The following is a 26873-nucleotide window of genomic DNA, read 5'->3' on the forward strand; positions in this document are numbered from 1 at the left end:
ACTATGTTGCAAACATTTTCGACAGGCTCATCTTTGGACTTGTGTATGCCATATTTTGAAGCATTTCAGAGAAAAGTTCAATCAAAATTCCCACAGAGATTGTGACTTGGTCCTTAAAGGAAACACTGAAGGAAGATGGTCTCACACGGATGTAATAAGGGAGAAACAGAAGTCCCCACAATGCACTCCATTCGTCCTGGATAGGCATGCTTGCTTGAGTCTGGGTTTCACGTAGCTACCTCTCAGCTTTGGACCCAGGGATTGGCAAGGACAGCTGTCCCCATCGCCTCACACCAGCATGAGTAGCAAAGTTCGGACAAACAGAGACATGGGGACACCATTAATCCAATGAACTGATGGCCTGTGCAAATCGAAGTCTTATAACCCTGAGACCCGAAGAACTGGACAGTACCCGACTACTGCTATCAACTGCTCTCAGAAGGATCACATCAGAAGGATTCAGATCGAATGAAAGACAAATGTGGACCAGGCATGTCGGCCAGATAAAAACGGATGGGACCTCCATGATGGTGGCCTTAAGACACCATCCAATTCCAGAACTGAACTCAATCCCTTAAAATCATCAACCATTTATGATTAAAAAGGCAGCCTTTACCCCAGAACAAAGTGCAAAGGGCTAGGGAAAAAGGAGGAGCGGAAACAGGGAGCACAGGGAAGAAGTGGGGTGGATGATCATACAACGCTGAAACAAAAGGCGTACGAATGTAAAACTGATGAGCGGCTCTGTAAACCACCAAATTTGCTATTTCAAAGTTAAGAAAACAAAATGGTGTTCTCCACTCCATAGGAAGGGATTTAAGGGCTTGAGGAATTTTCTTCGTACATTGGGGGAGAAAAAAAGGCATTTCCTAAGTAGATTTGGGAAGAATATAACAAATCTCTCCAAGTTCTTGGCATCGATTCTGTTAATGGTTCATTTGGATCAAGCAACCAAACTTGGTCAGTCATTTTTGGAAGTGAATTTCTTTTGGTCAAGTGCTCTCTCTTCCTCTCTGGAGTCTAAACTCATCAAAGTTGATGCTAAAAGATGACCTAAATGCTACCTGAGGTCTATCAATCTGAGAGTCCATGATTCCAGATCACCGCTATAAGTCCAGATCACCACTGTAATTGTGGAGTGTGGCATCAATGTAAGCTCCTGGCGGCCATTGTGCCTCACTGGTCCAACACCATGAAAATACTGAAATGTATCTGAAATTATTTTAAGCAAAAGATAACATGTTCTTCTCCTTCTGCTTTATTTCCTTAATGTACGTTTCTCCACTTTCAACAAGTGTCACATCAGCTGGCATTGGTCACCAGGGAAATTTCGGGGATTCCTAAAATGTGTGCAGTTTTTACAGCTTATGAAAAGCCATGACTGGATTTGGCCAGTGGTGAATATGACTATGAAACCATGCATTACATTGAGTCTGCAGATTATTAAAATGTAGACATTTCTGCAAATGCATGTTCGTCTACCTAAGGTGTCTCCCAAACTAACCTGTGCCGGAATGTACACAGACCCAGTAGTATGAAAAAGAAAACATGAGACCCTGCACAATCTAATCATTTAAAAATGAAAAATGTTGTATTTCATGCTGCAGTCAATACATTAGAACAGTACATAAAAATAACTACTAAATTGTAGATGAAAATACACACACATATACTTATATCAAGAGAGAGAGATTTTTACATGTAAACAGACACACCACCACGTGTGTACAGCTCTCAGAAGACTATGAATAAACATATGGGAACAAAAGGTTTGAAGGCCATTGGATAAGCTCCGGGGCTACCAGACATTGACTTATAAAGCCAGATTATAAGTACTCTAGGATTTGCAAGCTGTACGATTTTCATCAAACTAGTGAACTCTGCCATCACCATAGACTGTATATAATGAGCATCGCTGTGTTCTAATAACGTTTTATTTAGGGACCCTGAAATATGGCCTTCATATCAGTCCACAGCTCATGAAATAATGGCTCAAAATCTTCTGTTGCCTGTGTTTTCCAGTAGCCCCTGTCAATACAGCTGATATTTTACTTATCACTGAGGGGAACGATATAGGTACTAAAGAACATATTAATCAAGATCTTATATGGTAATTCACTTAACACACAATTATAGTATTCCTAAATGATACCATCATCATATGTATGAGCTATACCTAGACTGCATTATACAAGAAGAGCAGATAAATATCTTCACCTCATTTACTGCAAAGCCGTAATGTAGACTTTTAGAAAAAGCACAAATAACTATTTCCTCTATGAGGCTATAAGAAGGAATTTCTCACAGGTCTCAACATCAAGAAGAGCTGTGCTTTCCTCCAAAGCTGAGTTGGCTTTACGGTCACTCCGAATCTCACGCTGGATGGTGCACTGTTTTTCTATGGACCGCTAGAACGTGTGGAACCAAAACTATTATGGCTCACCTCCAGCAAGTGCAGTGACATTCTGGTTTAGGTTCTGTGTTCTAATATCACTCTTTGTTCCAACTTTCTACTCCGTGTTTAACATGTACCTTATGCTTAAGTTTTGCCCTACCCTTGTGTCATCACAGGTTGCCTTTCAATCTTTTTAGAGCCACAGTAGCTATGAATAAGGAAAAATAATAAGATTAGGGCTCCCTTTGTTGTCTGACTGGTTTACCTAGTGTTTCTAGTTTTTGAGCTACACGGCGAACTCCGTAATAATGACACCCAGGTCTCTATTTTTGAACTTCTCTGAGTCTATCAATCTGGTGTCTGAATTGGTGTATACAGCAAAAGCATATTCTCTGGAATCACAGTTTTCAGCTGGAAGGACCAGGTTCAGGGGTGAATTTAAACACTGGGCCTTCAGGAAGGAGGCCATTGTGTCATTGGACGATGAACAACGCACCCTTCACTTCCTTTGATGACACGGACTTAGCCCAGGGCTCATAGGATCAGCTTAGATTGGTGCGAAAGGGGAAATTCAAACTCACCCGTGCTAGGGATGGGGCACTGCTCACAGGGCCTATTCCAGGCCCGGCCAATGTTGTAGGAGCAACAGCACATCTTCTTGGTCATATTGAACAAGAGTTCACCATCACAGGTCTGGTTGTCAGCATAGTAGTTTCTGTAGCACAAACTTCTTCTCATATCTAGAGGGAAGGATTGGCAATGCAGTGGGGAAATCACCATAGATCTCTAAGGAAACACTCAAAAGTGAGATTTTTTTCCCCCTAAATTCAGGAATCTTCTAGCAAGTACCTTGCCTTTATTCCAGGAAGAAGTAGACCTTTCTCTCCTATTTAACTTTCTAAGTTGTTACAAGAGGGGGAAACAAAATTCTTTTAAGAAATGGACGCCCTGACATTTCGGTGCCACAGAAATAAATCATTAAGAAGCTGTAGCATTAATGAACTTTACATGAGTCTCTGCCCAGTTGCCTCGTAATAATTCTCCGCTGCTGTTTGGCAGCAAGTTTCTCATTTCCGACTCACGATGTTTTAATACTGTAGGTCAGGGCTGTAAATATCATTGTATAAAGATACGCCCAAAAGTCAAACAAAAGAAGGACTGTTAAACCATTGTTTGGGATTTTCCGACATTACATTTTAAAGAAAACTCCCAACCACCCAGAGGAGGTGGTGAACATATGCCAAGCTCTGGTTTACAGGGAGGAGGCTCTCACAGAGACAGTAAAGGGTTGGCAAGACCCAGTTTGATGAGTAACATAACACCGAGGACTAACTGCTGGCTTGTTAAATCTGGATTTCCACCCCCCCACCCCACTTTGCAGAAGAGGCTCTTCACATGCAATATGGTGCAAAGCTGAAACTTACCCATGCAATTATTCCCCCCATTCACTTGCATGTAGTCCGGAGGACAAATACAGGTGTAGTTGCCAACCGAGTTGTAACAGGTCCCTGGGCCACAGATCCCAGGAGTGTCACATTCGTTCACGTCTATAATGCAAAAAGAAGAGGGTATGCAAATTCAACCACTTCACTCTTTGGGATGGCCTGGCACTGCGTGTCTATTGACATGATCACCGAGGAGAAAACTACAGGGCTCTTTGAAATCACAGTAAGAAAAAGATATACCGAATCCATCAATCTCCCTAACCTGTGCCAAAGCATTTTCAGGCCAGAAGGTTTTAAAAATAAAAGCTTGCCTCCTTTTTTGAGTTCTAGGAGAGGAAGTCCTATGAACTCCCTCAAAGACATGGAGAGATGGAAATGTGAAAAATATCTGACTCTCAAAATTCTTCCAAGAGAGAGTCATGTGTGGCCTGTGTCGAGTCCACAGAGGGGCGTGCTTTGTGCGGAGGCCCTCAGCAAGTGGCGCAGAGAACACGCATCTGCGAGGTCATTTGGAGGCAGTTATTCCTCACGCCCATCATTTATAAACAAGGCGTTGACCTAGCCTGTGTTAACTCCTCGAGTCTTAGAGCGCTGTTGTTTCCAAGGTGATGCTCAAATCACACTCTCATGCTATCGTTGTCTACTTCACCTGATGGCGAGGGGAATATTTCTCATGCAGATCACAGGAAGCCGCTTCCATAACTCGTCAAGGGACTCCTCTATGTAGCTGAAAACCACCTCACCCCGCCACCCTTGGTCTATGGCCCCAATGCTCTGAATCCTAAAGGGGGTCAGCAGTCTTTTTAGGAAACAGGGTGCTGAAGGGTCAGCAGTGGCTTCAGTAAGTCCAAGGGTTGCCTTCTAAGAGAAGGCCATTCAATGCCCCTGCGCAGTTGATGAGTCCGAGTGGTGGAAGACAAGAAGAGGGCGAGCCCAGACGGTCCATCACATAGAAGTTACTGAAACGAGGCCAGTATACTACTCCAACAATGTATGCCGTTTGGAAAGAATGTGGAAAACTTTAGTAGGCACACATGGGGCAAGACTATATAATTTTTTTCTTAGGAAAAGAGGGCGTTTTGGCGCTTCTTAGAAATGGCATCATTTCAGTAACATGAGGGCAGTCAATCTGCCGCAGATGTGATAAATTGACCTGAATATGCTCATGTTCAGACAACTGTGCTACAATGCTAAATTCTCCAGTTTTCCTGGCAGCTGCATGCTGACTTCTGAGGGCAGTTTTCCATATGAGAAAGGACTTATCATCCTATAAAGGACATTTACCATCACACACTCGGGTGTCTTCATTCAGGTAGTAACCGGTTGGACATCGGCACTGGAAACTACCAAACGTATTGATACATTTCCCCCCTTGGCATAGTCCTGGAAGCTCCTGGCACTCATCAATATCTATCAACATAAAACAACATTTTTAAAGCACTGTAAATAAATGCAAGAGAGTTCAAATGTGTACAACTTTAACACAAAGGAAACAGACTTACCTTCCAATATAACAGTGATAGGATTGGGTCTAAAACCTTCTCCTCCAGGACACAGAATTTTGTAGTCAGCTATTGAAGCAAAAATCAAATTGAGTGATTTTGAATCAGAATTTCCAGAAACTGTATCCTTATGGGAAATACTAACAAACAGAAAGATCCATTCTCAGGACTCTTTAGCAGGTACCCCACCCATACGCAGCAACGCCAATTGGTATCCTTGTGATTTTCAAATGGTTTTATTGTGAGTGTCAAACAGAAGGGCGCTACCCTGAGTCTTTGAATCTCCACCTACTCTCTGGATCTTGTAGTCCTCTGAACTATTTTATTTCCTATCACCATCATTATTTTGTTCTGAATATTTCATTTTAGTTTTCTAACAAATTCCGTTTTCATTTCTATGCTTAGTTCAGTCTTACTTCTTGAGCATTACAGCTTTCCTTGGGAATCACCGGTCTCCCAAATATTTTTCAAAGAGAGGTTTGAGGAAAACCTCCCATCTCTTTCTCTAATGACTAAATGCCTAGCAAGTTTGCACCCACGTGGCTCTCCCGATGGCAATGCAGACCCCCTCCGTTTCCAAAAACAACCTTCTTCTCTCTCCTTGGATTCTCTCTATCAATAATTCTTTCACGCGAGTCTTTCACTCAATAACATTTCTTTCAGTGCCACGCACCAGCATTGAGTCAATGCAGACTCATAGTGACCCAAAGGACAGGGGAGAATTGTCCCTGTGGGGTTCTGAGACTGTTGGGAGTAGAAAGCCTTATCTCTCTCCCACGGAGTTGCTGGTAGTGTCAAACTGCTGGCCTTGTGGTCAGCAGCCCAATGCGTGCTACACCACCAGGGCTCCTACACCACAACCCTAAGGAACTATGAATCTCGTTGCTGTTTCGATAGATTTACCTTTCCTGGATTTCATATAAAGAAAGTTACCCCCTCTCCCACAAAAACAACAATGACAACAAAATAAAATAAAGAAAAACCGCATTCCAAGAGGAAGCAGAAGATAATACAAACTTGAATTAAAATGGGTCAAAGGAAAACACAAATTATAGTATGTTAAATATTAGCCTAACTATATCTGCAGTCATCCACTTCTCAATGCACTCTGTCTGAGGGCAAGACTATTCAAATCCTGAGTCAATGGTCTAAGCTCTAAGGAAAATCAACGGAGGCTTCATCTTCATGGGGACTCTGCCAATGAATTTTGGGCTTTTGCAAACTGTCACCCATTCTTTTTAATTAAGTCTCCTATTGCATGTCTCACCTTTCCTTGAAAGCCCAAATGCAAACACTCACAAAGGCATTATTATCTTCTAACCAGAACTGGCTTCTCTTTCTGAAGGGAAGACTGCTAGATATTAGTCCCTGTGGTTGGTTCTTTATATATGTGATTTCATTTATTATCTTACTAGGTAATCACAGGCTTGCTAAGTAACCAGACCAAAGTTATGTGGGCGGCAAGTGGTAGAGTCCAAATCTGAAACCAGGTGTGCTCTTGCTACCATCTCACACTGTCTTGCTGAACAATCACTGCACTATGTCTGTTCTTCTTTCTTCTCTTAGGACACCTGAGAGTCTTGCATTGAATTATAGCTGATGTGACCAGGTCATGTTTTGCATACCAGGTGGTATACTTCAAGTCTAATTCATCTTTGCACACTTGTCGTACATGTTTAGAAGAAATGAATGCAAGACTCGTCAACAAGAAACAAATCTTTACCTGTCCCAATATCCCCTGTAAACAGCAGCCACTTGCCTTTGTCAGGCTACACCATAAAATAGAATGATTGTCCTTTCCTCATTTGTCTAAAGAATTGTTTCTCTTTCACTTAGGGGTACAATCAATGAGTCTAATATGTCCCTGGAAGTTAAACAATATGGTATCCATGATTTGCCCAGGAAATCTTCCTGAAACCAATGCTGTCTACTTTGCACTCCAAACAAAGTTGAACATGACTTGCCCCACCAACATTTGACAGTATATCAACTGGATGCCAGTGTGTGGCACTCATTTGGGAAGAGAGGACTCCCCACAGTGCTGGGAGATTGATCTCCCTTCTCAGATCTGAACGTGGAGACCCATGGCCGCCTCCTCTCTCCATAGCTCTGGAAAGGAGAACTGACCTGAGCCAGGATACCAACCAGGAGAATGGTGACTTACTCGTGTTCACAGAAGGGCACAGTTCACAAGGAGTGCCCCAGGCTTTGCCCAGGGAACAGCAGCAGGAAGCCTTGGACACACCAACTCCAATTTCATTGCTACAGGCTGTATCTCCGTTATCTCCTCGAGGTCGAATGTCCAAATAGCAATTTCCAGAGCGGGTATCTAGTGAGCACAAACAAGTGACACAGGGTCAGCCAGATTTTTCCCACTTGAGCATTAAAAAACTCAAGCCTCTTCAGAAATTCTTGAGAAATCATAATTGACTTTTACTAAGAAACTACAGTGGCCCGTAGTACACGCTGGGAATTGACCACAGAAAGTGTACCCCAAAGTATAAAGAAGATTTAGGGAAACATGTAAAGTTTCACACATGACTTGATTTTTCGTTCTTTTAATTCCAGGCTAGAATGCTGGGTGCTCCTTTAACAACAATAAACGATTCTTCTCTGAAACGTTTTAGCAAGGCTCCCTTACCAACACAGCCAACTCGAGTGGGATTCAGCTCAAAATCGGGCGGACAGTCGCAGGTGTAGCTGCCTGGAGTGTTGACGCAGTTCCCACTGATGCACGTGGTTGGATCCAGGCACTCATTCACATCTAAAACCAAACAGCAAGGGGCAGATCTGTCACCAGGGCTAACCTAGGGCGGACCTTACCTTAGAGCCGTAGTACTGAGCCCAGGGCTCTGAACCAGCATTTTTAACAAGTCATTAGTTATAATTCCACTTAGAAATGCAGCCTTCCACCTCTGAAATGGTACCCTTCGGGAAGGAACTGCGTCATCGTCTTTGGTCTTTGTCCCCTGGAATGCACTGGGCATTCCCATTTGTCATCAGAATAAAATATGACTTTGGAAGAAGGAACCCTGTTCCCGTCCAGGGAACTGAAGACAAAGCATAGCTGTGACCCCGGTCAACCGAACACGCAGACACAGGTTTTAAGAAAATGTATTTAACCTGCGTGGCTTGTTCTTTCATCAAATCAGAGCAAGATGCCCCAAGGAACGCTCAGGAGCAGGCAACTTCTGCAGCTTCCCCCACGGGTGGGCCTGCCTGGGTGCAGCGCGTGTCAAGGCTCACACACGCGCGTTTCTTTTCTCCCCAGCTGCTGTCCTGTGTTGGCTATTTCCTTTTCGTTTCTATTCCAAAAATATGGACGGCCTTCCAGATATGCAGGACCTGGGTTTTGGCGAATTTTACCTTTGGACCTTTGTCTGTTTCCAAAAGCTCATGAACTACTCAAGCACTGACATCGTGACTCAGAGAGGGGCCATGGGGGTGGGGACAGCAGCTTCTAGGCCACTCCCACTGGAACTGGTCATCTTTCTTCAAGGAGGACCTTGCAGGGCAGGAGAATCTTACGTTCCAGTCACATGTCAATTTGACCAAACAGGACCAGACTAACAGGAATGAGATTAGATATAATGGTGCTTACAGTGACCCACAGGAGCCCTGGTGGGGTTGTGGTTACATGTTGGACTGTGATCGCCCAGGATGGCAGTTCGAAACCACCAATGACTCCTTGAGAGAAAGATAGGACTTTCTACTCTTGTAACCTTTCTACTCCGCTGTGATCACACGGTCAGGAACTCCAGGGATGGTTCTAACCTGTCCTCTAAGTTGCTATCAGTCACCAGCGACTTGACGGCACCGAGGGTTTGGTTTTTGTTTGGTGATTTTTGGTTATGGTGATCGGAGGCACTGCAGAAAGGAGGCAGACGGAGGGGGGATGTTCTGAAGTAGAGGCCCAGCTTGATGACTAGATCATGTTCAGAAAAGCCACGAGCAAAATCCCGAGAGGGAATACCAGTCTAGGGCATTTGCAGACGTGAGAGAGGGGTTGAAATCTGGAGAAACATGGAATCGCAGCTTAAGCGGCTGGAAACAAAATTTTTTTCCCCTCAAGTCCTGATCCTCAGAGAGTGGATCATATTTTCTCAGTAGCCTTGAGCTAAAGTGGGGGATTAGGAAGGAGAACTGCCAATGACTGTCAATTACGCAGTGCCAACATAAACCAAGGAGCCAGCTACCGAGGGCCTACAGCTTCCCTGAACTGCTTCCTCTCTGTTCCCCGAGGCCCTTGCTCGTCAGAGCAATGCTCTGTGTGCCAAAGGTGGACACTGGGGTCTAGGTGCCAGGGGCTCTAGTGACCGCTGGCAGAGAATTGAGGGGCACGGGAGGGTACTGCTCTGGAGGTCGGAGCTTGATGCCAAACTCCGAACTGTGCCTACCCACTCCCTGTCTTCAACTCCTCCCCCATCCGCGCCAGGACATTTGCTGCACCCCTGTGTTTCCTTTCCTCTGCATCCACACTGTGTGCGGCCGCCCCCAGCCGCAGGTTCCCCGCGAGCAGAGCTCACCTGTGCAGTTGCCGCCACTCCTGTCCAGCTCGTAGCCGACCTCACACTCGCAGCGGAACAAGCCAGGGAGGTTGTGGCAGCTCCCGAACACACAGATGTTTGGGAGGGCGCACTCGTCGATATCTTGGGGAATGGGGTGGAAAGAAAAGAAGGCAGGCATTGAATGTATCTCCTGGCAAAGAAGCTGCCTGGGCCGGTTAGGCAGAGGACGCCACCAGGAGGAAGATGGAGATGAGCCGAGAGCAGTGCAGGTGCTTCTGCTGACCTGGAGCTGTGTCATCATGGCCAGGGCGAGAACTTACATGCTCAGTCCATTTTCTATGCCAGGCGCCTCTCACAGGGGCATCTCGCCCACCACCCTTGTAAGGTTAAGAAGAGCCACCCAGGTCTCCTCAGAGGGGAAATGCAGACTGTTTTCCCCTACGAACGAACTGCTTTTGCTGCAAGGCAAACACTGAAGGGCCACAGAGACAGGGCGGGAACTGGGGTTTTCTAGAAGGGCTCTGGAAAGTGTACATGATGTTCCCCCCAGGCCTGTGTCATTGGCTCACACTGACGCTCTGCTTGTGCAATGGAAGCACAGGCCCAGTTTCCACCTTGACACTGACTATAAATAACCAGGGCCATGCTGCCAGCAGTGATTCTGATCAAGAACAAACAAACAAACAACACCTTCTCTCACTGCTTGGAGAGAAGTGTGCCGCTGACGGCGACTATGTTCCCTGAGGTGTTTTCCTTGGATGCGCAGAGGACCAAGAGTCAGCGAGGCATCGGGCACACGATGAAGGGCGTACTCTGGTCTCTGGCCTCACGGGAATTGTATATCAAACTCTGCCTACTTAATGTGAACTGTATAAAGAAGCCCCGACGGGTCCCCAAGGAGGAAAACTATTTACAGCCGCAGGTAACGACGGAGGTTGCATCCACGTTTTAACAAGGAGCAACTATGAGCTAATGCATTCATCCGGCCCTTGTTCTAAACGTGCATGCTCCATGGTGATCACACGCTCATTTCTACTAAGATCTTTTAAATTCGTCAGTTAGTTTTCTTTTCAAAAAGGGGGTACTAACCTTAACTGTGACAAGTGTGGGTAAAGAGGAGACCCTTCCTTTTCTGAAGGAGACCCACCCTTTGCCAACAGGCTCTGATCTGATCAACACAGCTCAGGAAGAAAGAGCCCTACTCTTGGTAATGTGACGTAGGGCCTACGGCCAGAGGATGCCCTACTGGTCGGCATTGCACACGGCTGCTCTCTGCCCCGGTAAGTTAGCTCTCTAGAGCTATGGAGAGACACACAGGCCATGATGCTCTAGAACGGTGGTTCTCAACCTGGGGGTCGAACGGCCCTTTCACAGGGGTCGCCTGATTCATAACAGTAGCAAAATTGCAGTGATGAAGTAGCGACGAAAATAATGTTATGGGTGAGGGGGAAGGGGGACTAAGAAGAAAAAAGAAAATAATGTTAGGGGGGGGGGGGGGGGCACCACAACATGAAGAACTGTATGAAAGGGTTGTGGCATTAGGAAGGTTGAGAACCACTGCCCTAGATGGGAAGACAATGTTCTACTTGATTTCCAGAAACCAGACCATGGCAAAGATGAAAACCTTTGCTTCCATCTTTGAAGATAATTTCCCAATAGGAGGGCCTACACTTTGAGACCCTCTACCCACAGGGACAAATGGCTGGCACTGAGTAAGCCGCACCCAGCTCTCTTCTCTCTGTTGTGACCAACGGGTGCCCCTTGGAGACTACCCAGCCGGGATTTCATGTGCAGTTTGTAGCCAGAGACTTGAGATTTTCCTTTGGCACACACATAACTGGCTCAACGGGGGTCCAACCCCTCCACAGAGGTAGCTGATACAATGCCAAAGAATTAGGGGGCGGGGGTGGGGAGGTGGGCGGGAGCTTCAGGAATATTTAAATGACCAACTATCCCAGGCCCGTAAGGTTCGCGGCTGCATCCCCGTCGGCTACCGTCGCAGGCTTTCCCGTCGGCACTGGGCACAAAGCCCATATCACATTCACAACGGTATCCTCCCGGGGCATTGAGGCACTGGCCGTTGCCGCACAAGTTGAGATTCTCGGAGCACTCGTCAAGATCTGCAAGGGGAAGAAACACCGGTTACTTTCCCTGCCATCTTCCCCCTTCCCCAGCCCTGCCACACGCAATCCCCGGGGGCATCCCCGCGGGCAGAAGTGGTGAGTCAGCCTTTCTACTCCATGTATTTACACGGCGTCTCTTTTTCTCTTTGGAATGCTAACGTGATCCAGAGGATTGCAGCAACCTGGAGCCCAGTATCTTGAATGCTGAGTGAGCTCTACTGAGATGGAACAAACCAAGCTTTTTGCCGAGAGGGACCTCTCCATGCGGCCACTACCGTGACCGGAAATAACATGTCATGGTTTGTGCCCATTCCTCCGGTTCCAGAGCCAGCTCAGCTGCACAGCACAAAACACAAACGGAAGGACGACAACCCTAACCGCAGCCCGGAGCTTCCTGTCTGATGAATCTCTACATAGTTTTGCTCTTAAGTAGAGGCGTTAAAACTATCGAACACACGAATACGCCCAAGACATAAACCTTGGCACGTTTTTTAAAGTCATAGTTGTAGATGACAAAACTTCACTGAACTTCGTGAAAAACAATGTCATGTATGACAAAACATTGCATGCATTAAAAAAAATCCAGGTGAATCACCTAATGGGCCTTAGTCTATTTTGTGTGTAAGTGACTTCTTATGAGTCAAGTGCTCAGGATAAAGTAATGTTATAAAATTCTTATGAGCAGCTATAGACCATACTATATTTTTTTATTGAAAACCAACGCCCTAATAGCTTAAACTGTGTTGCATGTGCATTTATGTTCACGGAAGTGTATTCATAGTCCATTTATGCATGTATGAGGATCGAATCACATTATCTTAAACATGCGGGGAGGTGGGCTTCAGAAAGTTCACAGAAAATCGAATTAATACATAGCATAATTTTCCCACAAGCTTTGTGAAGCTCCCCTATAGATGTAGCGGAGGCCTTGCTGGTGTAGTGGTTACGGGTTGATGTGCTCCGCATGGTCGGCAGTTCGAAATGACCAGCAGCTCCGAATGGAGAAAAGCTGGGCTTTCTACTCCTGTAAACAGTTACAGGCTCGGAAACACAGAAAGGGTTGCTATGAGTCAGCATTGACTGGATGGCAGTGAGTCCGGTTTTGGTTTTATATATGTAGTAGCTCGTGTTAATCTCAATTAATTAACTGAGACTTCATTAGCTCTGAGAAGAAAATGTCATGCACTTGAAAATGTCATTCACTTGAAACTGGAATTGGCTCAATTCCATACAAAGTATTTATGAATGTTTTACTTAAATGACTAGAGAGAATATATATATGTTTATATATATATATAAATCGTCCACTTGATTCAGAATGTGCTTCAACTATTACTTTACTTAATCTCTTGTCCTCACGTAGCTTCCTACAGCAAGCTTCCTATTGGATTTGGTGTGAAACACAAATGATCAGTGAGCAAGAAGCACAAAAATAGAAAGTTTCCGGCAAACAAAAGCACGGGTGACTTGCTTTCAAACCCGTGGCACTGTGGCTTGCTGCACTGGTTCTGATTCGTGCCGAGTCTGTGCGACAGAATGGAGTCTGTGTGACAGAACGAAGCCTCCCCTCGCCCTCGCAAGTATGGCCACCATGTTTGAGCTCATTGTTGCAAGCACCATGTCAATCCAGCTCATCAAAAGTATGTGAGACAAAATCTCCCTATCCTTGCTTCCTCGGGGCATTGTGGCTGCCCTGCTTCTAAGACACCTTGTCTGTTCTTCAGGCGTTCATGGCACCATCAATATCCCACATCAAAACCATAATAAAAAAGCAGCAATTCTTCTTTGGTCTGCCTTGTTCATTGTCTGCCTTTCACACACCTATGCTGTGTCTGAAAGTAACAAGCCGTGGGTTATGTGTTCCTTAGTTAGCCCTCAAGGGCATCTTTCCTTTCTAACATTCAAAAGTGTTGTTTTTTGGGGTTTTTTTGCAGCCTGGCCCAATGCAATATGTCATTGCTTGATTTCTTGACTACTGCTTCCACCATCATTGAGTGTCGATCTAAGTAGAGTGAAATCCTTGACAAAGTCAATCTTTTCTCTGTGCGACATGATGTTTCTTATGGATGCAGCGGTGAGGACTTTTGTCGTCTTTATGTTGAGACTGTGGTCCGGGATCTGCACCAGCAAGTGCTTCAAGTCCTCTCCACTTTCAGTATCTTCCCATATACACATATGTATACTAAGCTTTCGAGGTCTCCCTAATTGGCTTAGCCCATATTTTCATTCTGGAAGGATCTACTTTCAAATCGGTAATTTTTTTTCCTGTCAGTGGTTGTCTATAATGCCCAAAGGTGTGGAATACTTTGCTTCTGAGACTGACGTTTTGGTGGTACCTACCTGTACAGGTGAAGCCGTCGCCCGTGTAGCCTTCCTTACAGAGGCAGCGGTAGGACCCCATGGTATTCTTGCAGTCTGCATGTTGGCTGCACATGTGGGTCCCATTGGAGCATTCGTCCAGATCTGAAAGGAAACGGTCACGTGATTATTGAAAGAAAGTGCCACTTTCAACTTTAATAATACATAAAGGGTTTCTAGGTAGAATTAATATTTTTATATTTGCAACACTGCATATCACAACAAGCAACTACCGGCATTTTTCGAACTCACCAGTGCACTTAATGCCATCTCCAATCCACCCCGGGCTGCAACTACATTTGAAGCTTCCTGCTGTGTTGGTACATACTGCGTGCCTGTCACAATTGTGCGCTCCGATTTCACATTCGTTGATGTCTGAAAAAACAACCAGTCATTAAAAAAATTAGTTGAGAGCACCTGCTTTTTTCTGATTATCTAAGTAATTTGACAGTGTTCAGAAGCTGATAGCATGCCCACTACCCACAGAATAATAGTGGGTCAGTGAAGTACACATGCATATACTACACATGTATGCAAAATCCGCCCTGCCCAAATTTTAATCCAAATCCAGTCAGTGGGTCATTTCTGACTCATCACCCTTGTGTAGGTTTCCAAGACTGTAAATTTTTACCGGAGCGAACAGCCCTCCTTTCTCCCATGAAGTCGCAGCTGGGTTTGAACTACCAACGTTGCAGGGGTTAGCAGTCCAACGCAAATGCATCATATTCATACCGTTTTAACCTTCCCTTCCATGTTTAATCTTGTAATTAAATTAAATCTTGCAATCTTGTAATTAAATTAAATCTTGTAGTCTTCAAAGAAGACTATCCTCTCTCCTGTTGGAAAATCATTAAGCTAATATAAAATTCCAGTCCAAGAAAGCGTTTGTAATTTGCTATAATATTTTCAAGGTGAATAGAAATCAAATCTGTAAGTGGCTGTGTATTGTGCACTTTGGGGTGTTCAGGAGCCAGGATTCAATTTTCTATTTTGCGAATATTTGTCTGAGTCATTATCCCAATGTCTTACACTTTTGATAAGCAGCAACTTCTGAAAAAAAATTTGTGAATTGTGTGTGTGTGTGTGTGTGTGTGTGTAGTCAACACCATTTCTCATGAATCGTTTTCAGGGCAGACGTAGGCCTAAGACTTCATCATAGAAGCAAACAGGCGGGGAAACTGAGCCATGAGGAAAATAAGCAAACAAAAAAATGCTGCCTTCAAAGACTCTCCTCTTCAATAATATGAAGGAAACGCGCTTGCCAAGAACATCTCTTTCAGTACAAATGTTCCCTTTCCTCCACAAATTTGCTCCAGACAGAAAATTCCTTTTTAAGATTAAAAATAAGCACAGGCCAAGAAAAGCAAAGACATTCAAATTTAGGGCTGACACTGCAACCTCCTTAACCCCCCGTGAACTTGCCTCCCAACGACTCAAAGGGTCTGCTTTGTGCGGCTCTCCTGATGGCCAGGGTGTGGTGTGCACCACGTTGGGCACGGAGCCTGGGTGTGTCTCCTGTGAGCCTGGCATCCCCCTTAAGGGTCCATGTCGGCACAGACCTCTCTCCACTCCTGGGAACAGTGAGAGACCTCCTGCTGTATCAACACCAACACCCGTCTTTCCTGCGACCTGGGCTCCGGGAACATAATCCCCGATTGAGCAAAGCAATCCTGCTGAGGTAGCTCCTTGACGTCGCATAGAGAAAGCAGAAGTCTGAATGAAGGAGAAGTCCAATGTGAAGGCTACTGGGATTTCTCAATTTGAGCACAGACTGCTTACCCCAACACCACCCATGGAGTTCTCACAGGCTGACAGCCAGAGGATAAGAATTAGCCGTGATAAGACGCTGGAAGGAAATGAATGCAAACTTTTACCAACTTCAGACGGCGCTGAAGTAAGTCTGTGATTCTCTCCCATGCACTGAGACCCACTGGCAACATTTCTCACGCGGAAGCAACCAGATCGCTTGAGAAATGGAATTACCCAGAAATACTTTTGTTTTCACTGGAAACACTTGTGATTTTATACCATGTAATCATCTGTCAGGAACCCTGGGGATGTCGCTGGTTAAATGTGGGACTGCTCACCACCAGGTTGGCAGGCGGTTCAAACCCACCAGCTGCTTAGTACTGGCGGAGAGAGGCTATGTCCTTTCAGGAAGATTCACGGTCTCTGAATCCCAAAGTTCTACTGTTCTGCGGGGTCACTACGAGTTGGAACTGACTGGATGGAAGCAGATTTGGCTTTTGGTTTGGGGAGAGGATGCGTCTTTCACGAACTGAGCCCCTCATTTGTGGAAAATCACCAGTTTCTATTAAGCTGACTCTGCCGAGTGGCGGCCAATGCCTCTCTGAGGAGAACTGTGTTCCACCGGGGTTTCAATGGCTGATTATCTCTAGAACCAGATAACCAGGACTTGATGCCGAGACACCTCTATGTAGGCTTGATCCTGCGAACTCTTGGTGAGCAGCTGAGCAAACTCGAGGTAGAGTCTCCTCAATGAGCTGGGGCAAAGCCAGGCCCCACCAAAGACGGCACGGGGCAGCATCCTCGGCTTTCCCTCCCCAGTTTGTTGCTTATTTACAACAAATCAGGGCCAGCCAGAGAGCGGGCCACCGAAAAATCATCATCCCGTCTCCTGAATTCAAAGACAAGAGAACCGCGTGCTCGGTTTCAAGTTAAACGCACATCCTCCCTCTGTCAGATTGAGCATTCGCCTCGGCAAGAGCCACAGCTCTGGATAAGACAAAAGAAGCCCTTAACATCTGTGTGGGCTGGGAATGCAAGTCGGTGGGTGGATTGCGAGCACTGCTAAAGTGATTGGAGGGAAACACATGTTTATTCGTTAAAGTGGAAACAATCAGTAATGACAAAGGAGCCGAAATAGTTAGACACAGCTGTAATGGAACGCAGAGGACTTTTTTTTGGTTTTCATGAAACAAAGTTCTTTGCCTATGAAATAACATTTTTATCATTCATTTGTAGGGTGCTCTCTATGGATATTCTGTATGTATGTAGGTGTATACACAAATATACATATGCATACATATACATAGAAAGACATATAAGTATATATATTTACATATGTTATTAAAACAGTTCTAGGTCTCTCTTTGGCTGTTCTTTGCTGTGTGGTTTGCTTATCCAATAAGCCAAGATACCTATCTCTGTTTATATTAGTTGCCTGGGACATTATAAACACTTGTCTTTAACATAGCCATCACCAAGGTAACTTGGTGATATTCTAAGCTGTGAATGACACTAATGTTGGGCTGAAAGAATCCTAGTTACACAGGATTAAAAACATTTTGGCCCATATTTTTAAGAACTTGTTTCTAAGTATCCCAAACTGTCTGCCAACCCCTCCTTGTGTACGTCATTTCCAATCGATGTGATACCCTTGGCTGTTAACGACGATGTTTGTAGAGAGAAGGCCTCCTCTCCTCTTCTACCTGCCCTGATGCACGGCTCTGTCCATCTGCCCTGGCAGGCATGCCCACTCTAAGGCAACACTTCGGGAACAGGGAAGCAGCCTACAGACTCTCCTAGCCAATAGAAGAACTGGGAATAAAATCCAGGGTTCTAGCCTTTTAGATGAGAAAGCCACATGTTGTGTATACTCTGATATCTAAGGGGCTGTGAAAGTTGAGTCTTTGTCCTGCAATCCTAACTGGATTTAAACAATTCGAACCATCATTTTAGGTCACAAATTTAAAACGTAGGGGGCAGGGGACAGGGGCATGTTGACCCTTGAAGGGATAAAGAGTTTCTTGGATTTCAAATCTATGTTTCCATCCACGTGATATACTAAAAGAGTTCAGTCTTTTCTTCTTATCATTGTTGTATTGTGGTATCTATCTATCTATCTATCTATCTATCTATCTATCTATCTATCTATCTATCTATCTATCATCTATCCATCTATCTACAAAACACCTGCCATTTCAACACGTTTTACAAACACAGTTTAATGCCACTGGTTTCATTTATCAGACTGTACAATTTTCATGACTATCCATTCCAGAATTATTCTTCCACCCTTACCAGAAACTCAGTGTCCCCTAAGACAACCCCCTCCGTTACCTCCTCCCTCTTCCCTGCCATCCCTTGTAACCACCAAGAAACTCTGGTAGCTCTACAGTGACCTATTTTATATAAGTGGCATCATACAGTACTTGTCCTTTAGTGAAAAGTCGCTGTCTTTAATAGAAGCGGACATCGTGTCACCTACCACGGAATGCCCAGCTCTTGTTCCCACAGTCTTAGTATCTGTGCAAATTCAATGATGCAAAGCTAGGCTTTGTGCATACAAGGTAAGAGCTTCCTTCTAAAAATGAACTTCAAACATGTATAAGGAACTAGTAATACAGAATGTTTGGTAGACCAAAAGTTGCATCTTTAATTAAAATGGCCCCTAGAAACTGGGCCTGGTATATCATTTAGCAATTTTCTTTTTTTTTAAAACCAATCACTGTACGATCACTTACGACTCATGGCAACGCACGTGTGTCAGAGTAGAACTGTACTCGACAGCGTCTTCCATGACTGATTTTCCAGTAGATGCCTGGTCTTTCATCCCAGGCACCTCTGAGTGAACTGCTGAACCTATCAGTTGGTAGCCAATCTCTTAGCCATTTAGGCCATCCAATAGTCATAGTTATTGCCAGACACTGTGTCATTGGGTTTATAGGCGTTATATGCCATTTACCTACAACAACGTTAATATTCCCTAACAACTCCAGCTTGCTTGATGGTATTGGCAGTGGTGGTGATGATGGTGGCTGCGATCAAGTTGGTTTCCACTCAGAATGAAATATGGGCTGGTGCTATGTAATCTTCGCTATCATTGGTGGTGTGAGTCATCCTTCATGAGAAGGACCCTGACATAACCAGTCCCTGCACATGCCCTATTAGACTAGAATTGGAGCAGGGAATCCTGGAGACCTTGTTTCTGACAGAGGATGAGCACCGTCCAATTAGATGAACTTCCTCTTCATGAGTACGACCCCTCTCTGGGCTGACATTAAGTTAGATGACCATCACTCACCCTATGAGGTCAGACGCAATATGGAACTGACAGGCCTTCCTCTTGATTAATAGCAGACCACCATCCTTTTCCCTAAGGCCCATATTTAAACATAAAGCTGAAAACAAAGCTTGGACTCTCACCCATGAAGCTAAGCATCATATGCACCCCAGAGATCACATGGACTTTTGAGAGCAAACATACCCCATGCCCCTGCCTTGTAAGAGCCCGATGCCCTGCTGCCCTCCATGGGAAGAGTGCAGAGTGAGCACATAAGTGTCCTCCTCACTGATGGCTTCCACTCATAATCGGTTAGCGTTGGTCACTTCTGAATCAATGGTAATATATTGCCATTATCAGAGGTATTTATGAAGTTGAAGCTGGGCGTTACTAGCCTGTTTGAAATGATAAATAATTGCACGTTGGGTTGCTCTTGAAATATGTTGAAGGGTGGTAAGCCTTTACATTTGCCACATTGCCAATCTATAAATACTTGAATGTTGTTCTAAGTCACAAGGCTTGCCAAACTGGCTTTTGGAATTAAAGTCTGTTATTTGGAAGAAATCACACAGTTACCTAATACAAAGTTATTATGGTCTCTATTATGTTTTAAATTATGTTAGATGTCATAATCTATTTTGTTACTGTTAAGTAACTGCAGTCAAAATGTATTAAATCATTCCATGTATTCATCATTCCCCGCATGCTGAACGATACCAACCAGACTTTTAAATATGTCATTTCCCCAGCGTGCTTTCTGCCACTTGATGCAGAATAGAATAATCCCCTACAAATACTGTGGGGAAATTTTTCCTATGTGCGATTGCCATTAGACAAATACAATTACAAATGGTGTAATTATCACTTCCTAAGATTTGCAAAATCCCATGAATGAAGATTTCTGGGGCTAAAGGGATTGAATACATCCAAAGTATACTATTTTTTAAATATATACAGAGTTATGTTTATTGTAGAAGTTTTCATAATAGCAAACACTGTTTTAAATACAAGACATGCACAAAACTAGAGGGGGGTTATATGACAATCACTGCGATCAGTTCCTCCTCTTTCCCCTTCTCCACCCACCTGTCCCCTACCCTCATGGCATCACTGTTCCCATTATTGTTCCTGAGGGGTTTTTCTGTCCTGGATTCCGCGTTCCAAGAGCTCTTATCTGTACCAGTGTACATGATCTGGTCCAGCCAGTGGCAGGGGTGGAGGGAGGAAGCATCAAAGAACTAGAGAAATGTTGTATGTTTCATTGGTGCAATACTATACCCTGGCTGGCTCATCCCTTCCTTGTGACCCTTCTATGAGGGGATGTCCAAGTGTCTACAGATGGGCTTGGGTCTCCATTCTGACCCCCCTTGTTCACATCAATATGAGTATTTGTTTGGGGTCTTCTGATGCCTGATACCTGATCCCGTTGACACCTCATGATCACACAGACTGGTGTGCTTCTTCCATGTAGGCTTTGTTGTTTCCCTGCTAGATGGCCGCTTGTTTAACTTCAAGCCTTTAAGATCTCAGGCGCTATATCTTGTAATATCCAGGTACCATCAGCTTTCTTCACCACATTAGCTTATGCTCAGCAATCTTGTCAGGAAGGTGAGCATCACAGAATGCCAGGTTATTAGAACAAAGTGCTCTTGAGTTGAGAGAGGACTTGAGTAGAGGCCCAATGTCTATCTGTGCCTTGATACTTAACATATAACTACATGTATATAGACCTATATCCTTCTTGCTACATATTAATATATTTACCTATGTATATCTTATATTTATACTAATTTTAAGCATCTTGAAGATTAATGAGAGTTGATGAAATATATGAATTGTAAAATTTGTTTTGTTAAAAAGTAATTTCAGTTACAAAACCTTAGATGAAGTGTTGGCCATGGGGCCATTCAGAAAGGCTTGTTTTAATAAAGGCTAAGAATGTCTGATAATTAACACATTAATCACTTTAATGTTACTTTAGTGTGTTATATACAGTATTCATTCATTCAATACATATTTTACATCTATTTACCTTTTTGCACAGATAAACAAAAAACTTAGCATACATTCAGCCTAATGTATGACAAATTTCAAGGAACTAAATCCTACATTCCATTTTTAAAATGTTATGCAAAATGTTTTATAATAGAGTTAGTATGTTATTAGATTTAAAAGTTGTATTAACTTTTAAATATGTAGCATTCGATCCTAACCACTTAGTGTTTTTTGTTCAATTTGAAAACACACCTGTACAACCCGTTTTTCCTTTTTTGCCGGAATATCCCATATCACAGTGGCAGATAAAGGAGCCTTTAGTGTTTTCGCAAGTTCCACTGAGGCAGATATTTGGATTCAGATCACACTCATTGACATCTGTAAAACAGAGATATTATTTTTAGTTCTGTGTCCCCACACTTGTTTCTGAAATATATAAATGAGAAAGAAAATTGTCATATTTAAGTCCCCCAATTCACATCATGGACTATATTTTAGGCTAACCATCCTGACGGACTTCCATCTGGGTCACAAACAGGGGTTCAAACAATCAAATAAATGGGCTCGACTCCAGGCAGAGTGGAGAGCCCTCAGCCTGTTTAGGTGAGAGTTTACAGAACTTTGAAAACAGCACCTGTAAACAAGATGAAAGGTTTTTACATAACCCACAGAGGGTCCCTCTCAACTACTCAGCTAGGCAATAACCAGTGCATGCATGTACAGAAATTACTCAATGCTGAGAAAGACTCCCCCCAAAAGAATAAACTAGCCAAATTCATTGATATCTTTTAGAAGAATTGGTGAATGAACCGATCATCCAGTGCAGGTAGTTTACAACTTTCACTTAAATTAAGTTTTTTATGACATTCACTTTAACTTCGAGGACTTTCCATTCAGGAGGGATTGCCCAGTAATCCTGGACTCTTGCTCCCATCCAAAATGGAGTGGCAGGAAGCAGATTTACCCTTCTGCCTGAAACAACTCATGCAAGTGGACAAAATATATTTTGTTTGAAAGTTTTATAGACTTTGGATACTAAGCAATAAAAAGTATTGATGAAGAAGCAAAAGAAAGTCAATGGAAAGGAATTATAGGATTGCTCCAATTTATCACTAGAATGACTCGTGACGAGGTCATGAAAGATGAGGGGATCCCAGGTAGAGCCTTGCAGTGAACCTGAGTTGAAGAGACAAGGTTGGAAACCTAGTAAGGCCAGGTACCTAGAGTTCACTGGGAAGGGTAAACAACAGAAGAAAGACCCCAAGAGAGAGAGAGAGATGGCAGGGGGAGATAGAAAGAGATTGACAGAGGGTCCCTCTCAACTACTCAGCTGGGTATGAATCAGTCCATGTATGGATGGAAATGACTCAATGGAGAAAGAACCCCCCCAAAAGAATAAAGGGAATCATCTTCAGAGTTTGTAGGAGGTCTGGATTTGTGCCTGATTTAGCCAGATTGGAACACGTCATAATTCACGGAGCACAAGGTAGTATATCCAGAGGGTCTTGTCCCAGTAATATGGTGTAGTGCAGTGAATTACATTACATGGTCCTTCTAGCCATAATCTGTGTGATTCACAACGGCTGGTGAGGTGCCTGTGGCCCACCAAATGCCTTGGTCTACTTGCTGCTAATACAAGTAAGATGCAAGGAATCTTTGTGGATGGGACCATAAAAATAAGTGTATGAAAGTAGATGGAGGTGATGGGTCAATTATGCCATTCCACTAGCCTTACGGGGAGACAGAGAGAGAGAGAGAGCGAGAGAGAACGTGAGCTGTAACACTGGAGACAGTGAGTTGCCGAGAAATAGCAACAGAGAAACAGTGGAAAGAAGATGTAGGGAGTGTCAAGACCAATAGGCAATGTAGCAATGAGTTTCTCAGTCCATGGAACAAGAAAGTGAAGTGTTTGGGCGGAAGGAGGGTTGCCAGTGGGATGAGATACCTCCAGGCCCTTCAAAGTAAAGCTAAAAGAGAGTTGCTAACACTTATTCAAGGATGGCAGAAGCCAGAGCAAAAAGTCAAGGACCAGAGGGAGGCCTGCCTGTGAGTCAAGTTTAGAGGGACTTCCTGATCAAAGAACTGTGTTCGGAATCATTCCTGAATCTGAAGTGTAACATGTTAGTTTGGTAATAAGTGCTATCCCTGTGAGTATGGTCTGTAAGTGCTGTGTGGCCACTGCAAAGCATTAGAGAACAGAGAACGCAGCACAGAAGTACAGCATTCTGTGGGAGAAAAGGCTGGTGTCAGGATCCATAATCAGGGGGAAAGGTGGAGGTCTGTTTGGCCTCCCCCTCATAGCAATCATCCTTGGACTATTGATGCCAATAATGATTCTCCTCCCTCCCTTACGAATTAGATGTGGAGGTCTGACCCTGCCACCATGCCATTTTTACAGAAGGTAAAATTAGCCTGAGACTAACTGCTGCTGAAAAGCTTAAAAATCAAGACTTGGAAGGATCAAACTGTTTCCAAATAATTTAACTATATTCCTGAATAAAGCTCAAGACTATTTCTAGGAATACAAACATATCCAGCACCTAATAGTGGTTCACAATGCCTGCCATTGAATCCAAAATCACCAGGCATGCGAAATGACCAAAAATGAAGAGAGTCAATTTATTCAAATGATGATAGCACCAGTAGACAAGGACATTAAGATAGTTATTACAACTGTATTCCATATGCTCAAAAGTCAGAGGACAACTGGAACATTTTCAGTAGTGAGAGAGAGAAAGAAGCTATAAAAAGACCCAAGATGAACATCTGGAAATGAAAACTGAAATGTCTTACACGAGAAATACCCTGGATGGGCTTCAAGGAGTTAGAAATCACAGAAGAAAAGATGAACAAACTTGGAAACATAGCGATAGAATCTATCAAAAACAAATTCTAAAGTGTATTGCTTTCTTGTCAGCTACAAGTTTTATTTGCATTTTGTCCAACATTTTAAAAGCCTAAAACTTATGAGTCACAGTGGCAGGAAGGCTAAGTGGCAGAAATAGTGTATAGGGATACATTGGAGTAAACTATCTGGACTAAACCAATGGTCAACTGTCCAATATAATATATCTGAAAAGACTATCAGATAGTCAAATGGTAGTTTCTCTATGGAAGGTTGACCTTAAAATATTAGTCCGATACCCTTATATATTTTCTGTGGGGATCAATTTATCAATTAACCCAACTAGCCTTTATGTAGCTTAGCAATGCTTGTGAATAACTAGACACATTTGAAATGTTTCTCTTCACTTACCTACGCAAGTCTTCATGTCTTCAGATGCCATGAATCCATCATAACACAAGCACCTGTACTCCCCAGGTATGTTGGTACACTGGCCTCCATCACAGATGTTGGGGTTGTCTTCACACTCATCAATGTCTGCACAGAGAAACCACAATAGCCATCCATTACTGATGCTGGCTCCATTATTCCGTGAGGTTTATTTACCCAGCTTAAAACAATCCAGCCTACTTGCCCGGGACCACTCACTTTCAAATGCAAATGAAACTTTACAGAAACCATCTGGTCAGGTAACCACCTCTAGATGACAAAGGAAAGAACTGTGTTCGAGATTCACAACCTCCTGCTCCAGGGCAAGGTCCCCACCCACGTGGCAGTCCCTTATGTGGTGAGTGGTCTTGTGTCTATGATGAAGCTTATTCTTATGTCACATTGTAAATGGTCAAGGCCTAACACCTTATGCGTTACTGATCGTTTACAGTGAAACTGCTTGAAATAAACATCTATACCAGAAGCATATGAAGTAATAATATTTGTTATCAACATTTAAGCTCGATTGTCAAATTTATAACTAGGATTTATTAGAGTCCTTTTCTCAGTCAGATAAAATCACCATGGTTTCTAAACCCAAGTTCTTTTCTCAACCACAGTCATAATAACAACCCTGCATTGCCTAGATTGTTTCTCATCCCTACATGACTACGAAGAACTCTCTCTGTCTCTATCTATCTATCTATCTATCTATCTATCTATCTATCTATCTATCTATCTATCTACACATATACATACACACACACACACTTCTAGCCAAGGATGATGCAGTAAGAAGGGACAATTAGGCTACTGGTTATAACCTTTAGCATACATCTGTATCTACTGGGAGGCTTGTTACAGTACAGATTCCTGGGGTCTATGCCTGTTTCTGATTCAGGAGGTTGGGGGATGGGCTGAGAGTTTGCATTTCTCACAAGTTCTCAGGTGATGCTGATGTTGCTGGTCTAGGGAACACATTCTAATTCTCACTGGATCACACTCCATAAATACTGAAGAATGAAGACTATGTATTCTAAACCCCCATTTATTGGGCACGTGCCAAGTCCTATGCTAAGGGCTACATATACTCCTCCATACAAGTGATCGGAAGCCCACTGAATGGATGAGAAATTGGGTACTATGATCATGGACACACCATACAAGGATATGCATCCAGGGCTGCATGATTCCAAAGCCTAGGCTCTGAACCACTGGGCTTAGCGAACTCATTCATCTCCACATGACGCTTCAACCTACTCACCAGTACATGATCTCTGGTCGGGCATCAGTGCGAATCCCGGCTGACAGCTGCATTCATAGCTGCCTTCCGAATTTGTACAGAAGGTCTCACAACCACCGTTCATTATGGTGCATTCATCAATGTCTAGGAAAATATGAAAACAACATCATCTTCCTGTTTGTGACCAGGGCCCACATTTAAAATTTCCCAGCATGAGTCACGGAAAGCAAACAAAAGAAAGCTGGAAGCCATTGCTTCGCTTCCTCCACAAATATTAATCACACATCTGCTGAGTGCAAAGAGGTATGAATCTGATAACAAACAAGGGAAACACCCTCCCTACCTCCCTAATGCACACACTGAGGAGAGGGGAACAATTAAGTAAGTATACAATCTCCAACATGGCGTGCGTGCCGGAGAAGAGAACACACCCTAAAGATGACAGGGGCACCTGGGTGGAATTCCCATGGTTAGAGGCTCAGCTATAAACCTGAAATCCAGCTTGGCCAGTTGAAGTTCTGATCCTTTTCAAGAACCCAGGTTCGAGTTCTAAGTCGTTCCTGGGCCACGTTTCAGAGGAATTCGGTCTGATTTACGGCTTGGGTGGAAATCATGTGAGACTTGGCAGTTCCACATGATTTATACCCCAAACCCAGCAAAAACTGGCAGTCTCTACAAGGTTTCACTTTGACTTTGGGCATGATATTGCCACACGGCTTTCTGTGCCATTTGCCTCAATACCACTAAGCCTACAGAGGGTCAGTCCTAGAGCAAAATGCATGTCCCACAAAAACTCATCTTTAAGAGCATGCCAGCCCTGGCCTCTAATTCCACAGAAAATGCGAACATCCCCGCTTTCTCTGCAACACGTATTTTCTTTAAAACCTTTTAGCAGATCTATGCAACATGATTTTAAATCATCTAAGTGACTCCAGGGCAGAGATTACATCTGTGTTCTGTCTCTCTCTCTCTCTCTCTCTCTCTCTCTCTCTCTCTCTCTCTCT

The 26873-nt window shown here is 43.8% G+C and overlaps 1 protein-coding gene across 1 annotated transcript in view; it reads right to left on the bottom strand.

Moving 5' to 3' along the window:
- Positions 1-26873, bottom strand: part of FBN1 (fibrillin 1) — a 221103-nt gene that overhangs the window by 49938 nt on the left and 144292 nt on the right. Inside the window, exons 28-40 of the mRNA XM_013006330.2 lie at positions 25891-26013; positions 24609-24734; positions 21605-21730; positions 14584-14706; positions 14314-14436; positions 11845-11970; positions 9869-9991; positions 7984-8106; positions 7507-7671; positions 5343-5411; positions 5125-5250; positions 3820-3942; positions 2949-3135 (exon numbers count right to left, since the gene is read on the bottom strand). Of these exons, the coding sequence (XP_012861784.1) occupies positions 2949-3135; positions 3820-3942; positions 5125-5250; positions 5343-5411; positions 7507-7671; positions 7984-8106; positions 9869-9991; positions 11845-11970; positions 14314-14436; positions 14584-14706; positions 21605-21730; positions 24609-24734; positions 25891-26013 (1663 nt within the window). The remainder of the gene's footprint in view (positions 1-2948; positions 3136-3819; positions 3943-5124; positions 5251-5342; positions 5412-7506; positions 7672-7983; positions 8107-9868; positions 9992-11844; positions 11971-14313; positions 14437-14583; positions 14707-21604; positions 21731-24608; positions 24735-25890; positions 26014-26873) is intronic.

Source organism: Echinops telfairi, unplaced genomic scaffold (assembly GCF_000313985.2).
Source record: "Echinops telfairi isolate 266 unplaced genomic scaffold, ASM31398v2 ScPeMD7_8;HRSCAF=38, whole genome shotgun sequence".
Taxonomy (NCBI): Eukaryota; Metazoa; Chordata; class Mammalia; order Afrosoricida; family Tenrecidae; genus Echinops; species Echinops telfairi.